We start from the raw sequence: 16,556 nt of genomic DNA, 5'->3' as shown, positions 1-16,556 counted from the left end.
TTATGGCTGAATAATATCCCATTGTGTGTATATACACCACATCTTCTTTACCTGTTCATTAATTGATAGACACTTGGGCTGCTTCCATAATTTGACTATTGTAAATAGTGCTGCTATAAACATAGGGGTGGATGTATCTTTCTGAATTCGTGTTTTTGCATTCCTTGGATAAATCCCCAGTAGTGCAATTGCTGGATCAGAGGCTAGTTCTATTTTTTTTAACTTTTTGAGGAACTTCTGTACTATTCTCTGTAATCACTGTACCTGTCTGAAGTTCCACCAACATTGCAAGAGGGTTCCCTTTCTCTGCATCCTTGCCAACATGTGTTGATTCTTGTGTTGTAGATTTTAGCCATTCCAACAAGCATGAAGTTGTAGCTTAGTGTAGATTTGATTACATTTCTCTGATTATAAGTGATGTTGAATATCTTTTTATGTGTCTGCTGGCCATCTGGATGTCTTTGGAGAAATGGCTGTTCATTTCTTCTACCCTAATTGGGTTGTTTGTTTTTTGAGTGTTGAGTTTTACAAGTTCTTTATATTTGGGTACTAACCCTTTATCGAATGTGTCATTTGCAAATGTCTGATCCCATTCAGTAAGTTGTCTTTCAGTTTTTTTGATTATTTCCTTCACTATAGAGAAACTTTTTATTTGGGTGTAGTTCTAGTAGTTTATTTTTGCTTTTGTTTCCCTTGTCTCAGGAGGCATATCTAAAAATAAGTTGCTAGGGCCGAGGTCAGAGAAGTTATTGCCTTCTAGGCTTTTTATGATTTCAGGTCTCCCATTTAGGTCTTTCATCCATTTTTAATTTATTCTTGTGTATGGTGTAAGAAAATGGTCCAGTTTCATTGTTTTGCATGTTGTTGTCCAGTTTTGCCAACATTTGTTGAAGATAATTTTTTTTTCCTACTGGATGTTCTTTCCTGCTTTGTCAGATATTAATTGACCATATAGTTGTGAGTTTATTTCTGAAATTCTGTTCTGTTCTACTGAACTATATGTCTGTTTTTGTGCCAGTACTGTTTTGGTCACTACAGCTTTCTAATATAATGTGAAGTCCAGAGTTGTGATGCCACCAGCTTTGCTTTTCTTTTTCAAGATTGCTTTGCCTACTGAGGGTCTTTTGTGATTTCATACTAATTTTAGGACCATTTGTTCTGGTTCTTTGAAAAAAAAGTATTTGTATTTTGACAGATTGCATTTAATCTATAGATTGCTTTTTATAGTATAGACATTTGACAGTATTTGTTCTAATCTATCAGTGTGGAATGTCTTTCCATTTCTTTGTGTCATCTTTAATTTCTTTCATCACTGTTTTATAGTTTTTAGAGTACAGATCTTTTACCTCTTTGGTTAGGTTTATTCCTATGTATCTTACTATTTTTGGTACAATTGTAAATGAGATTGGTTTCCTAATTTCTCTTTCTACTGCTACATTATTGGTGTATAGAAATGGAACAGGTATCTGAGATGCATGGGTGGCTCATTCAGTTAAGTGTAACTCTTGATTTCCGCTCAGGTCATGATCTCAGGGACCAGGGATCGAGCCCCACGTTGAGCATGCTTAAGATCCTCTCTCTCTCTGCCTCTGTCCCTCCCCCGCTCATGCGCTGGCTCTCTCTTTCTCTCTAAAATAAATAAATCTTTAAAGAAGAAAGAAATGCAACACATATCTGTATATTGATTTTGTATCCTGCAACTTTACTGATTTCTTTATCAGTTCTGGCAGTTTTGTGATAGAGTCATTTGGGTTTTCTATATACAGTATCACATCATCTGCAAATAGTGAAAGTTTTACTTCTTCCTACCAATTTGGATGCCTTTTATTTTTTTGTTATTGTTTGATTTCTGTGGCTTGACTTCTAGTACTATCTTGAATAAAAGTGGAAGAGTAGACATCCTTGACTTGTTGCGGACCTTAGTGGAACACTCTCAGTTCTTCCTCATTAAGTATGATGTTACCTCTGTGTTTTACATAGATGGTCTTTATTATGTTGAGATATGTTTCCTCTATACCTATTTCATTGAAGGTTTTCATTATAAATGGATGTTATACTATGTCAGATGCTTTTTCGGCATCTATTGAAATGATCAAATGGTTCTTATTCTTTCTCTTATTGATGTGATGTAATGTGTTGATAGATTTACAAATATTAAACCACCCTTAAAATCTAGGAGTAAATCCTACTTGATTGTGGTGAATGATTTTTTAAAATGTACTGTTAGATTCTATTTCCTAGTGTTTTGTTGAGGATTTTTGTGTCTGTATTCATCAAGGTTAAAGGATATTGGCCTGTGGTTCTCTTTTTTTAGTGGTATCTTTATCTGGTTTTGGTATCAGGGTAATGCTAGTCTCATAGAATGGACTTGGAAATTTTTTTTCCTTTTCTATTTTTTGGAACATCTTAAGAAGAATAGATATTAACACTTCCTTAAATGTTTGATAGAATTCACCTGTGAAACCAACTGGACTCTTATTTGTTGGGAGTTTTTGATTACTGACTCAATTTCTTTGCTGGTTATTGGTCTGTCCAAATTTTCTATTTGTTCCAGTTTCAGTTTTGGGAGTTGATATGATTCTGTGAATTGATTCATTCCTTCTAGGTTGTCCAGCTTGTTGCACATAGTTTTTCATAATATTCTCCTATAGTTGTTCATATTTCTGTGGTGTTGATTATTTCTCCTCTCTCATTTGTGGTTTTATTTATTTGGGTTCTTTCTCTTCGTTTTTTTAAGTCTGGCTAGAGGTTTATCAATTGTATTAATTTTTTTCATAAAGCCAGCCCTTCCTTTCACTGGGTCTGTTCTATTTGTGTTTTGTTTTTGTTTTTGTTTTTTTTTAGTTTCTATATTGTTTATTTCTGCTCTAATCTTTATTCTTTCCTTCTGCTGGCTTAAGGTTTTGTTGGTTTTTTCCTAGCTCCTTTAGATGCAAGGTCAGGTTGTTTATTTGAGAGTTTTCTTGCTTTTTGAGGTACGCCTATATTATTGTTATAAACTTCTGTGTTAGAACAGCTTTTGCTGGGCGCCTGGGTGGCTCAGTCAGTTAAGCATCTGCCTTCAGCTCAGGTCATGATCCCAAGGTCCTGGGATCAAGTCCTGCATCGGGCTCCCTGCTCAGCGGCATGTCTGCGTCTCCCTCTGCCTCTGTACCTCCCCCCCTTCTGCTTGTGCTCTCTCTTTCTCATGCTCTCTCTCTCTCTCAAATGAAAAAATAAAATATTTTTTAAAAAACAGCTTTTGTTGCAACTCCGAGGTTTTGGACCATTGTATTCTCATTTTCATTTGTTTCCATGTACTTTTTTTTTTTAAAGATTTTTTAAAAAATTTATTTGACAGAGATCACAAGTAGGCAGAGAGGCAGGCAGAGAGAGAGAGAGAGAGGAGGAAGCAGGCTCCCTGCTGAGCAGAGAGCCAGATGCGGGACTCGATCCCAGGATCCTGAGATCATGACCTGAGCCGAAGGCAGCGTCTTAACCCACTGAGCCACCCAGGCGCCCTCCATGTACTTTTTAAATTGCTTCTTTTGTTTCCTGGTTGAGCCATTCATTGACTAGTTGCGTGTTGTTTAACCTGCATATATTTTTGGTCTTTCAAGATTTTTTCTTGTGGTTGACCTCTGGTTTTATAGCATTGTGGTCAGAAAAGATGCATGGTATGACTTCATTCTTCTTGAATTTATTGTGGCTTGTTTTGAGAGCTAGTATGTGATCTATTCTGTAGGTTGTTCAGTGTGCACTTGAAAAGAATATGTATTCTGCTGTGTTAGGGTGGAATGTTCTGAATGTATGTGTTAATTAAATCCATCTGTTCCAATGTGTCATTCAAAGCCATTGTTCCTTGCTGATTTTTTAAAAAAGATTTTATTTATTTATTTGAGAGATTGAGAGTGAGAGAGAAAATGCATGAGCAGTGGGGGGGGCAGAGTGAGAGGGAGAAGCAGACTCCCTACTGAGCAAGGAGCCCTCCTCAGGGTTCTGTGCTAGTATTGTGAAATCATGACCTGAGCTAAAGGCAAATGCTTAACTGCCTGAGCCTCCTAGGAGACCCAGTTTCTATTTAGTTGATCAGACCATTGATCTTAAGTGGGGTGTTAAAGTACCCAACTATTGTATGATTATTGATTATTTATATTTGTTATTAACTCTTTGTCTTTTTTTGCTCATATGTTGGGTGCCTAGATATTTACAATTATTGTATTTTCTGATTGGCTGTCCCCTTCATGATTATATGTTGTCCTCCTTTTTCTCTTGTTAGTCTTTGTTTTAAAGTCTGTTTTCTCTGATATCAGTATTGCTCCTCCATCTTTCTGTTGATAGCCATTTTCATTATAGAGGTTTCTCTACTCCCTCATTTTCAATCTTTTGGTGTCTTTAGGTCGAAATTGAGTCTCTTGTAGGCTGCATATAGGTAGGTCTTATTTTTTTTTATCCATTCTGTCTCCCTGTGACTTTCGATTGCAGCATTTAGTCCATTTACCTTCATAGTAATTATTAAAAATGTATTGTCATTTTATTTTTTGTTTTGTGGTTGTTTCTGAAGATTTTTGCTGACCCTTTATTGTTTTTATCTCTTTCATCATTTGATTTTCCTTATTGATATATTTAGTTTTTTTCTTTCTGTTCTTTATGTATTTATTAGTGGTTTTTGATATATGGTTACCGTTAGGTCTGTGTGTGATGACTTCTGCAGGTCTTAGTCTATATTAATTTGATGGTCGTTTAAGTTTTGACCCATTCTTTACTCTTCTCTCCACATTTTAGTAATATTTTGTCATATTTCACAAATTTATGTATTTTACATGTTTTCCATTTATTTTTTAATGTCTTGACTGAATTTTTACAGAAATATTAATTTTTACTTCTTTAGTTTCCTAGCTTTCTACTTTCACTTTTGGTCTTTCCTCTACTCAGAGTCCCCTTTAATATTTTTTACATAGCTGGTTTAGTCATCATGAACTCCTTTAGTTTTTATTTCTCCTATTCTGAATGGTAGCCTTGCTGTATAGAGTATTCTTTTTTTTTTTAAGATTTTTAATTTATTTATTTGACAGAGAGAGATCACAAGTAGGCAGAGAGGCAGGCAGAGAGAAAGCGGAGGAAGCAGGCTCCCTGCTGAGCAGAGAGCCAGATTTGGGACTCGATCCCAGGACCCTGAGATCATGACCTGAGCCGAAGGCAGCGGCTTAACCCACTGAGCCACCCAGGCGCCCCTGTATAGAGTATTCTTGGCTGCAGATTATCCTCATTCAGTACTTTGAACTTATCATGCCACTCCCCTCTGGCTTGCAAAGCTTCTGCTGAAAAATCTGCTATCCTTTTATGTTTCTCTTTTATGTTTCTATCTTCTTTTGCCTGCTGCTTTTAAAATTTTTTTAAAAAGATTTTATTTATTCATTTGATAGAAAGAGGGAGGGAAAGAGAGCAGAAGCAGGGGGCTGCAGAGGGAGATAGGGAAGCAGGCATCTGATGTGGGGTTTAGTCCCAGGACCCTGGGATCATGGCTTGAGCTCTGAAGGCAGATGCTTAACCGACTTGAGCCCCCCAGATGCCCCTTAAATTTTTTTCTTTATCACTATTTTTTTTTTGCCAGTTTAATTACAATATATCTTGGTATGGATCTCCTTTTGTTGATTTTATTGGGGGTTCTCATGCCTCCTGGATCTGGATATCTGTTACCTTCTCCAGATTAGGGAAGTTTTCAGCTATTATTTCTTCCAATAACTTTTCTACCCTGTTTTCTCTCTCTTATTCTAGGACTCCTATAATATGAATGTTACTACATTTGGTGGAGTCACTGTGTTCCCTATGTGTATTTTCATTTCTCAAAATTCTTTTTTCTCTCTTGTTCAACTTGATGACTTTCCATTGTTCTGGCTTCTAGATCACTAATTTGCTCCTCTACTTCTTCCATCCTTCTCTTCATTCCATCAAATATGCTTCTCATTTTATTTATTGAGCCCTTTATTTCAGCAATGTTATTCCTTATCTCTATGTTAAGGGTCTCACTGATGTCCTCCACTCTTTTTTCAAGTCCAGTGAGTATTTTTGTGATCATTACTTTAAATTCTCTATCAAGCACGTTAAGTATTTCTGTTTTGCTTAGATTTCTGGCTGTGGCCTTGTCCTGTTCTTTCATTCCGGATAAATTTCTCTCTCTTCTCATTTTACCTACATTACTGTGCCTGTTTCTACACTTTAGGAAAGTCAACCACATCTTCTATTCTTGAGGGTAATGGCCTTATGATGAAAAAATCCTGTAATGCCTTGCCCAGTAGTGTCCCTTGTTCCCTAGGGCCTTGAACTTACAGGAGTGTCTCCAATGTGTGCTGTGTATGCTCTTCTTTTGTCCTAGTCACTTTATCCTTCAGGCCATTTGTTTGCCAAGGCTCTATTTGTGTGTTGTGGGCAGTATTTGATCCCTTGCCTGAATGTGGCATGTTTTAGCTAGGTGTGCTCTGATCTGTTTGTGAAGTGAGACCTACACCAACACTATAACCTGTGCTCTGCAAAACTCCTAAGTGAGGAAGCATTGTGTGAACAGGGTTTTGGGTCCATCTTCTGGGGGAGGGAGTCACCAAGGTGGGATTGTGGCAATGGAGACTGGGAATGGGAGTTCCACTAGAATGTGGGAGAGGCATGGCTTGGTACAAGCATGTAAGCTTGGGGTTGTCATCATTGTGCTGGTTCCTGTCATGGCTCTGTGGTTCAGGGAAAGGAAATGGCACCACCTCCTTCTTTTCTTCCTGGAGGTTTCTCTCCATGAATGATGCCTCTCTGGGATGTGGTCTGAAATGAACAAATAACCTCCTTACCGTGTTCTCCAGATGCTCTTCAGATCACTGTTGCCACACTGTATACTCACAGGTTATTTGCCTGCCTACTCTGCACGTGTAGCACATTGCCCTCTGGGGTGTATCCCAGCCAAGCCCAGTAACCTTTAAAACTCTAAGCTTATGCCTTGCTGGTTGCTGAAAGTCATAAAATTTGGCCCCTCTTGTTTTCCAAGCCAATTGCTATGGGGATTTGTTCCCATCCAGTCCCCTGTGTATCCCTTTTCTGTGGCTGCTGCTTCCTTCCCATCCCAGTGACCACTCTCTGATTCTCTCCCCAAACATGTCTCCATACTTTCTATCTTCTTTTTTTTTAAAATTTTTATTTTTTTTTTCAGCGTAACAGTATTCATTGTTTTTGCACCACGCCCAGTGCTCCGTGCAATCCGTGCCCTCCCCAATACCCACCACCTGGTTCCCCCAACCTCCCACCCCCCGCCCCTTCAAAACTCTCAGGTTGTTTTTCAGAGTCCATAGTCTCTCATGGTTCACCTCCTCTTCCAATTTCCCTCAGCTCCCCCTTCTCCTCTTCATCTCCCCATGTCCTCCATGTTATTTGTTATGCTCCACAAATAAGTGAAACCATATGTTAATTGACTCTCTGCTTGACTTATTTCACTCAGCATTATCTCTTCCAGTCCCATCCATGTTGCTACAAAAGTTTGGTATTCATCCTTTCTGATAGAGGCATGATACTCCATAGTGTATATGGATCACATATTCCTTATCCATTCGTCCATTGAAGGGCATCTTGGTTCTTTCCACAGTTTGGCGACCGTGGCCATTGCTGCTATAAACATTGGGGTACAGATGGCCCTTCTTTTCACTACATCTGTATCTTTGGGGTAAATACCCAGTAGTTCAATTGCAGGGTCATAGGGAAGCTCTATTTTTAATTTCTTGAGGAATCTCCACACTGTTCTCCAAAGTGGCTGCACGAACTTGCATTCCCACCAACAGTGTAAGAGGGTTCCCCTTTCTCCACATCCTCTCCAACACATGTTGTTTCCTGTCTTGCTAATTTCATCAAGATCAAAAGCTTCTGCACAGCAAAGGAAACAGTCAGGAAAACAAAGAGGCAACCCAAGGAATGGGAGAAGATATTTGCAAATGACAGTACAGACAAAAGGCTGATATCTAGGATCTATAAAGAGCTCCTCAAACTCAACACACACAAAACAGATAGTTATATCAAAAAATGGGCAGAAGATATGAGCAGACACTTCTCCAATGAAGACATACAAATGGCTATCAGACACATGAAAAAATGTTCATCATCACTAGCCATCAGGGAGATTCAAATTAAAACCACATTGAGATACCACCTTATACCACTTTCTATCTTTTTCAGTGTAGCTGCTTCTGTACCTTTAATTGTGTAGTTGTTCTTTCAGTCTTCAGGTCAATTGCTGGTGTATTTTAGATGATTTGATAATTATCTGGTTGTATTCATGGGATAGGCGAGCATAGGGTCCTCCTATTCCACCACCATCTTCCAATGAACCTTTACCACATTTTTTAAAATCTCATTTTCATTTTTTGTTCTTTCTTATACCCTGTTCATCTGTCTATGTCCTTTTTTTTTTTTTTTTTTTTAAAGATTTATTTATTTATTTGACAGAGATTACAAGTAGGCAGAGAGGCAGGCAGAGAGAGAGAGAGGAGGAAGCAGGCTCCCTGCTGAGCAGAGAGCCCGATGCGGGACTCGATCCCAGGACCCTGAGATCATGACCTGAGCCGAAGGCAGCGGCTTAACCCACTGAGCCACCCAGGCGCCCTGTCTATGTCCTTTTGAGTTCAGTACATAAACAGGTATATTTTGAGTGAAAATTGTTTATTAGAAGATTTATTTGAACACATTAATAATATACCCAAAACAAACAAGATAAAATTGATCAAGAGCATCCTCTGATAAAAGGTTCCACAAAGATCCGTCAATGCCCTTGTTTTTCTTTTATTGCCACTACTGTCAGGTGATTGCCAAATAAATACATATTATCTCAGTTTTTTGTAACTTTGAATAATATCTTCATTGAGATATAATTCACATACCATTAAATTAAGCAGTTTAAAGTGTACATGTGCTTTTTGTATATTCTCAGACATTATGTTTCTTATTTATTTCCTTAAACTGATTATGTATTATTTTATAATTGGAATTTTTCTAGAATTTTACTGTCAGAATGGAATTATTCTAGATGTCATAGAATTTCAAATGTTAATTCTAATTTGGGTTAAATACTGGGCTTTGAGAATCATGGAATAATGTTTTCTTTGAGAAATTGAATATGACTTGCTTTCATTTTTTTTTAAATAACTAGTTTGAATCCTGATGTGGCAGCTGTGAAAGAAAACATCAATACCTCCGATAATCCATGTGGAAATGGCAAACAAGATCGGATCAAACAAAGAAGAGCTTCTTGCCCTCGACCAGAGAAGGGGACTAAATTCCAACTTACTGTCCTTCAGGTCAGTGTGTAAATATTATTTGGTTAAGTGTGTGTGTAGAGGTCTATGTTGACAGGTTGGGACCATGTTGCTTCAGACTTAAGTATAGAGCATTGCAGAATGCTAACATCTCTTTCATTAAAATTTTTTCTGATTACAATATTCTATACTAGGAAATATTGGCCAAATATTAGGAAGAAAATAAAAATCACATTTTACCACCTCTCAGAGATAGTTCCTATTAATGTTTTAGTTTTCATCTTTCTTTCCTATATGTATGTGTAGTATTTTATATTATTAAGGTTGTAATAGTACTAGTAATAGTAGCATATTTATTGTATTATTTTGTGGTAGAAACCCCAAATGTTATGCATTTGTTTTATCATTTAATCCTTCAGTACACCTGTATGATAGATGTTAGTATACTCATCTTTACAAATGAAGATGCTGAAGATTTGAAAGGTAAAGTAATTTGCCTGTGGTCATTGAATTAGCAAGTGATTGTTGGATCTGAATCCATTTCAGACTTTAAAGCTGGTATTCTAACCAATGTGATAAACATTTTGGATGGATGCTTAAACCTATATATATAATTTCATATTCTTCTTTTGCTGAACACACACACACACACACAAACACACACACGTATATTAGTTGTATTAAATTTTTAATTTTAATTCTACTAGAGTTAACATACAGTGTTATATTAATTTTAGGTGTACAATATAGTTACTTAACAGTTGTGTACATTACTTAGTGCTCATCATGATAAAGGTAATCTAATTCATATCATCTATCTCACCCATCCCCCATATACCTCTGTGGGGAGGTTTGTTGATTACTGACTCAAGTTCTTTGCTGGTTATCTATTTCTTGGTTGTCTCTCTCCCTTTTTTTTTCAATTTTTCATTTGTTCTTAAATACCGCATATGAGTAAAATGTTATGTTATTTGTCCTTGTTTCACTGACTTACTGTACTTAGCATTGCACTATCGAGTGCTATCCATTTTGCTACAAATGACAAGATTTCATTCTTTTTTATGGCTGAATGATATTGCATTGTGTGTCTATCTATCTATCTATCTATCTATATATCTATCTATACACACACCCCACATCTTCTTTATCCATTCTTCAGTTGATGGGCACTTGAGTTGCTTCCATATCTTGCTTATTGAGTGCTGCTATTAACATAGGATTATATATATCCCTTGGAATTAGTGTTTATGTATCCTTTATGTAAATAGCCAGTAGTATGATTGCTGGATCATGGGGTAGTTCTATTTTGAACTTTTTGAGGGACTTCCATAGTGTTTTCCATAGCGGCTATACCAGTTTGGATTCCAGGCAATAATGCATGAGGGTTCCTTTTTGCCACATCCTTGTCAATAACTATTTTTTTCTTGTGTTGTTGATTTTAGCTATTCCAACAAGCATGAGGTGGTAGCTCATTGTAGTTTTGATTTTCAGGTCTGTGATGACGAGCATTTTTCATGTGTTTGTTGGCCATCTGAATGTCTTCTTTGGAGAAATGTCTGTTTGTGTCTTCTGGCAACTTTGTAATTGGATTATTTGTTTTTGTTGTGTTGAGTTTTACAGATTCTTTATGCATTTTATATGCTAGCCCTTTATCAGATATGTAATTTGCAAATATCTTCTCCCATTCCATAGGTTGCCTTTAGTTCTTAATTGTTCCCTTTGCTGTTTAGGAGATTTTATTTTGATGTAGTCCCAGTAGATCATTTTTGCTTTCGTGTCCCTTTCTTCAGGAGATACAAGTAGAAAGAAGTTGCTAGTGCTGATACCAGGAAGTTACTGTTTGTATTCTCTTCTAGGATTTTTGCAGTTTTAGATCTTACATTTAGGTCTTTAATCCATTTTGAATTTATTTTTGTATATGGTATAAGAAAGTGGTGAAATTTTATTCTTTTGCATGTTGCTCTCCAGTTTTTCCAAAGCCATTTGTTGAAGAGACTGTCCTTTTACCATTGGATGTTGTTTCCTGCTTTGTTGAAGATTAATTGATCCTAAAGTTGTGGGTTTACTTCTAGATTTTCTATTATTGTTCATTGATTTATCTGTTTATTTTTATGCCAGCACCATAGTGCTAGCTCTAGATATCAGGTTATACGACTAAGCTGTATTAATCAAAAGGAAAAGGAAAAGCAAAGCTGGAGGCAACAGAACTCTAGATATCAGGTTATACGACTAAGCTGTATTAATCTGTATTAATCTGTATTAATCAAAATACAGCTTAGTTGTATAACCTGATATCTAGATATCTAGAGTTCTGTTGCCTCCAGCTTTGCTTTTCCTTTTCCTTTTATTTTTTAAAGATTTATTTGTTCATTTTTTAGAGAGAAAGAGAGAGCATGCATGTGAGTGGAGGGAAGGGCATAGGGAAAGGGAGAGAGAGAGGAAGAGAAGCAAATTGCCTGCTGAGCTTGGAGCCCTATGTGAGGCTCGATCTCACAGCCCTGAGCTCATGACCTGAGCTGAAATCAAGAGCCTGATGCTTAACTGACTGAGCCATCCAGGCACCCCTCCTTTTCCTTTTAAACATTGATTTTTGTGTGTATGTTCATCAGGGATATTGGCTTGGAGTTCTCTTTTCTAGTGGTGTCTTTATCTGGTTTTGTGTCAGAGTAATGCTGGTGTCATAGAGTAAATTGGCAAATTTTCCATTCTTCCCTACTTTTTGTAATAGTGTGAGAAGAATAGGTATTAACTCTTCTTTAAATGTTTGGTATAATTTCCTTGTGAAGGCATCTGGACCTGGACTTTTTTTGTTGGGAGTTTTTGATTACTGACTCAAGTTCTTTGTTGGTTATCTGTTCAAAGTTTCTATTCCCTTCTGTTTCAGTTTTGGTAGTTTATATATTTGTAGGAATTTATCCATTTCTTCTAGGTTTCCTAATTTCTAGCATATAATTTTTCATAATATTCTCTTATGATTCTTTCTGTATGTGGTGTTGGTTATTTCTCTTTGCTCATTTGTGATTTTATTTGAGCCCTTCTTTTCTTGATAAGTGTTGGTAGAAGTTTATCAGTTTTATTCATTTTTTTCATAGAGCTAACCCTTCCTTTCACTGGTCTTTTCTATTTGTTTTGTTTTGTTTTGTTTTCCAGTTTCTGTATCATTTATTTCTGCTCTAATCTTTATCTTTCCTTCTGCTGGTTTAAGGTTTCGTTTGTTGGGGCTTTTTTTTTTTTGTTTTTTTTTGTTTTTTTTTTTGTTTGTTTGTTTGTTTTTAGCTCCTTTAGCTGCAAGGTCAGGTTGATTATTTGAGAGTTTTCTTGCTTTCTTGAGGTATTCCTAGATTGTTGTTACAAACTTCCATGTTAGAACAGCTATTGCTGGGCACCTGGGTGGCTCAGTCAGTTAAGTATCTGCCTTCAGCTCAGGTCATGATCCCAGGATGCTGGGATCAAGTCCTGCATCAGGCTCTCTGCTCAGCGGGGCGTCTACTTCTCCCTCTGCCTCTGCACTTCCCTCCTTGTGCTTGTGCTCTCTCTCTCTTTCTCATGCTTGCTCTCTCTCTCTCTCTCTCAAATGAATAAATAAAATATTTTTAAAAAACAGCTTTTGTTGCATCCCAGAGGTTTTGGACCATTGTGTTCTCATTTTCATTTGTTTCCATTTCATTTGTTTCTTTTTTATTTCTTCTTTTGTTTCCTGGTTGAGCCATTCATTGACTAGTTGCGTGTTATTTAACCTGCATATATTTGTGGTCTTTCTAGTTTTTTTTTTTCTTGTGGCTGACTTCTGGTTTCATAGCGGTATGGTCAGAAAAGATGCATGGTAGACTTCAATCTTCTTGAATTTATTGTGACTTGTTTTGTGAGCTAATATGTGATCTATTCTGTAGGTTGTTCAGTGTGCACTTGAAAAGACCGTGTATTCTCCTGTTTTAGGGTGGAATGTTCTGAATGTATGTGTTAAATCCATCTGTTCCAGTGTGTCATGCAAAGCCAGTGTTTCCTTGTTCATTTTCTGTTTGGATGATATGTCCGTTGATATAAGTAGGGTGTTTAATTCCCCTGCTATTATTGATTATTATTGATAAGTTCCTTTATGTTTGTTATTACTGTTTTAGGTATTTCACTGGTCCCATGTTAGGTTCATAAATATTTGTAGTTGTTACAGCTTCTTGTTGGATTGTCACCTTTATTGTTATGTCTTTTTTAATGTCTTCTTATATTTTTGGTTTAAGTGTCTAGTTTGATGTAAGTACTGCTATTCTGGCTTTCTTTTGACATCCATTTGCATGATAGATGTTTATCCACCCTGTCACTTTCAATCTTCATAAGTCTTTAAGTGTAGAATTGATCTTTTGTAGGCAGCATATAGATGGAAATTGTATTCTTTTTTTTTTTTTTTTTTTTTTTTTTTTTTTTTTTTTTTTTTTTTTTTTTAAAGATTTATTTATTTATTTGACAGAGAGATCACAAGTAGACAGAGAGGCAGGCAGAGAGAGAGAGAAGCAGGCTCCCTGCTGAGCAGAGAGCCCGATATGGGGCTCGATCCCAGGACCCTGAGATCATGACCTGAGCCGAAGGCAGCGGCTTAACCCACTGAGCCACCCAGGCGCCCCTGGAAATTGTATTCTTATACATTCTGTTACCCTATGTCTTTTCACTGGAGTATTTATTCCAGTTATTACACTGAAAGTAATTATCAATTACGTATCTATTAGATATGTACTTATTGCATTTTATTACTTGTTTATGGTTATTTCTGAAGATTTTCTCTCCCCCTTTCTTGTGTTTTTCTCTTTCATATATTGCTGATTTTTCAGTTTTATATTTAGATTTATCTTTGAATATTAGTGGTTTTGATATGTGATATTGGATATATGATAAATTTGATTTAGCATTTACTGCATATTGAAGTCTATGTTAGGTTGATGGTCATTTAAGTTTAAACCGATTCTTTACTCCTCTTCTCCCCATGTTTTAGGTATAGGTTAGTTCATGTTATACTTTTCTTGGTGAGTTCCTTAACTGTTTTTTTTTTCTGTACAGAAATACTCATTTTTACCACTTCTCTGTTTTCTGTACCTGTACTGTCACTTTTCCTCTTTTTTTTACTTTTAAAGACTTATTTATTAATTTTTAAAATGTATTTATTTATTTATTTACTTTGGAGAGAGAGCGAGCGAGCACACTTGACTAGGGGGAGGGGCAGAAGGAGAGGGAGAGAGAATCTCTAGCAGACTCCTTAGGGGCTCTATTTCACAACCCTGAGATCATAAGCTAAGCTGAAATCAAGGGTGGGACGCTCAACTGACTGATCCACCCAGGCAACCCATATGCTGTCACTTTTGCTTTCTCTTTTCTGCTCAGAGTTTTTTTTTTTTTTTTTTTTTTTTTTTTTTTTTTTAGAATTTATTTATTTATTTGACAGAGAGAGATCACAAGTAGGCAGAGAGGCAGTCAGAGAGAGAGAGGAGGAAGCAGGCTCCCCGCTGAGCAGAGAGCCCGATGCGGGACTCGATCCCAGGACCCTGGGATCATGACCTGAGCCGAAGGCAGTGGCTTAACCCACTGAGCCACCCAGGCGCCCCAGAGTTCTTATTAATATTTCTGCAGGGCTGGTTTAGTGATCATGAACTTGTTTAGTTTTTGTTTGTTAAACTCTATCTTTTATTTTACACAGAATGATAGCCTTGCTGTATAGAGTATTCTTGGCTTCAGATTCTTCCGTTCAGCACTTTGAATAGATCATGCCACTCCCTTTTGGCTTGCAAAGTTTCTGTTGAAAAATCTCCTGCTAGCCTTATGGCTTTACCTTTGTAAGTTAAGGATTTATTTTGTCTTACTGCTTTTGAGATTTTTTTTTCTTTGTTACTCATTTTGCAAATTTAATTACAGTATGTCTTGGTATCAGTCTGCTTTTGTTTATTCTTTTGGGGTTCTTTGTGCCTCCTGGATCTGGATTTTTGCTTCCTTCCTCCGGATGGGGATGTTTTTAACAATTATTTCTTGAAATAAATGTTCTGCTCTCCCCTTTCTCTCTCTTCTTCTTTTGAGACTCCTGTTGTTTGAATGTTATTACATTTGATGGATTCACTGAGCTTCCTAAGTCTATTCTTTCGTTGCATAGTTCTTTTGTCTCTCTTTGTTCATCTTTATTCCTTTCTACTACTCTTTTTTTCCAGGTCACTAATTCATTTTTCTGCTTCTTCTGTCTTGCTTTTCATTCTATTAAGTATGTTTCTCATTTTATTTGTTGTGCCCTTTAACTCTGTTATGTCTTTCCTTATCTCTGTGTTAAGGGTCTCACTCATGTCTTCTACTCTTCTCAAGTCCAGTGAATTTCCTTATCATTTTTTGCTTTCTTTATCAGACATGTTACTTATGTCTCAGGCTGTGGCTTTTCCAGTTCTTTTATCTGGTACAAGTTTTTATCTCATTTTTTCCAGCTCTCTGTCTGTTTTTTGTGTGTGTGTGTGTTAAGAAAGCCACCTGTGTCTTCTGCTCTTAAAAGTAGTGACTTTACGGGTGCCTGGGTGCTGCAGTTGAGCATCCGACTTCTTGGTTTCAGCTCTGGTCATAATCTCAAGGTTGTATGGTTGAGTCCTATGTCCAGGTCTGTATCAGACTCCCTGATTTTAGGAAGAGTCCTCCACGTCAGTCTAAAATCAATATGAACATATCTGTCTCCTCTGTTCCCCCAGCTTTTTGTGACTTCCATTTTTTAAAAAAGATTTTATTTTTTTATTTGACAGAGATCACAAGTAGGCAGAGAGGCAGGCAGAGAGGAGTGGGAAAGCAGGCTCCCCGCTGAGCAGAGAGCCCGATGTGGGGCTCTATCCCAGGACCCTGAGATCATGACCTGAGCCAAAGGCAGAGGCTTTAACCCACTGAGCCACCTAGGTGCCTCTGTGACTTCCATTTTTATGTTGCCTCCCCAAAGGTCATTGTCTCTTTAAGGGCAACAACCCCCAGCTATCACGTGGCCTCCTGGATTGCCCAGTGCTGAGTCAGCTGACCTTCAAAGTTCAAGGTTCTAAGCCCCACTAGTTTTACAAACTCAACCCCTCTTGTTCTTAAAGCTATACATTATAAGGATTAATTTTTCTTGAGGACCTGTTTCTCAGCAATCTTTGTATAGCTAGTCCCTCCTGCAGGCAGTCTTCTTTACCATTGACCTTCCTAACCTTTGAGGTAATGCTTCTTCCATATATTTAGTTGTGGAGTTTGTTTTGCCAGTCTTCAGATCGCTGTCCAGTTTATTGACTTGGATCTGGATGATACCTAATTGAAAACACG

The 16,556-nt window shown here is 37.1% G+C and overlaps 1 protein-coding gene across 7 annotated transcripts in view; it reads left to right on the top strand.

Moving 5' to 3' along the window:
* The window catches only part of WNK3 (WNK lysine deficient protein kinase 3), a 157,418-nt gene that overhangs the window by 102,137 nt on the left and 38,725 nt on the right, over positions 1–16,556 (top strand). For all 7 annotated transcript variants that reach the window (XM_059156945.1, XM_059156946.1, XM_059156944.1 and 4 more), the window contains one exon: positions 9,155–9,302. In XM_059156945.1, the coding sequence (XP_059012928.1) occupies positions 9,155–9,302 (148 nt within the window). The remainder of the gene's footprint in view (positions 1–9,154; positions 9,303–16,556) is intronic.

This window comes from Mustela lutreola, chromosome X (genome assembly GCF_030435805.1).
Source record: "Mustela lutreola isolate mMusLut2 chromosome X, mMusLut2.pri, whole genome shotgun sequence".
Lineage (NCBI taxonomy): Eukaryota > Metazoa > Chordata > Mammalia > Carnivora > Mustelidae > Mustela > Mustela lutreola.
This window is presented reverse-complemented; position numbering and strand designations above follow the sequence as displayed.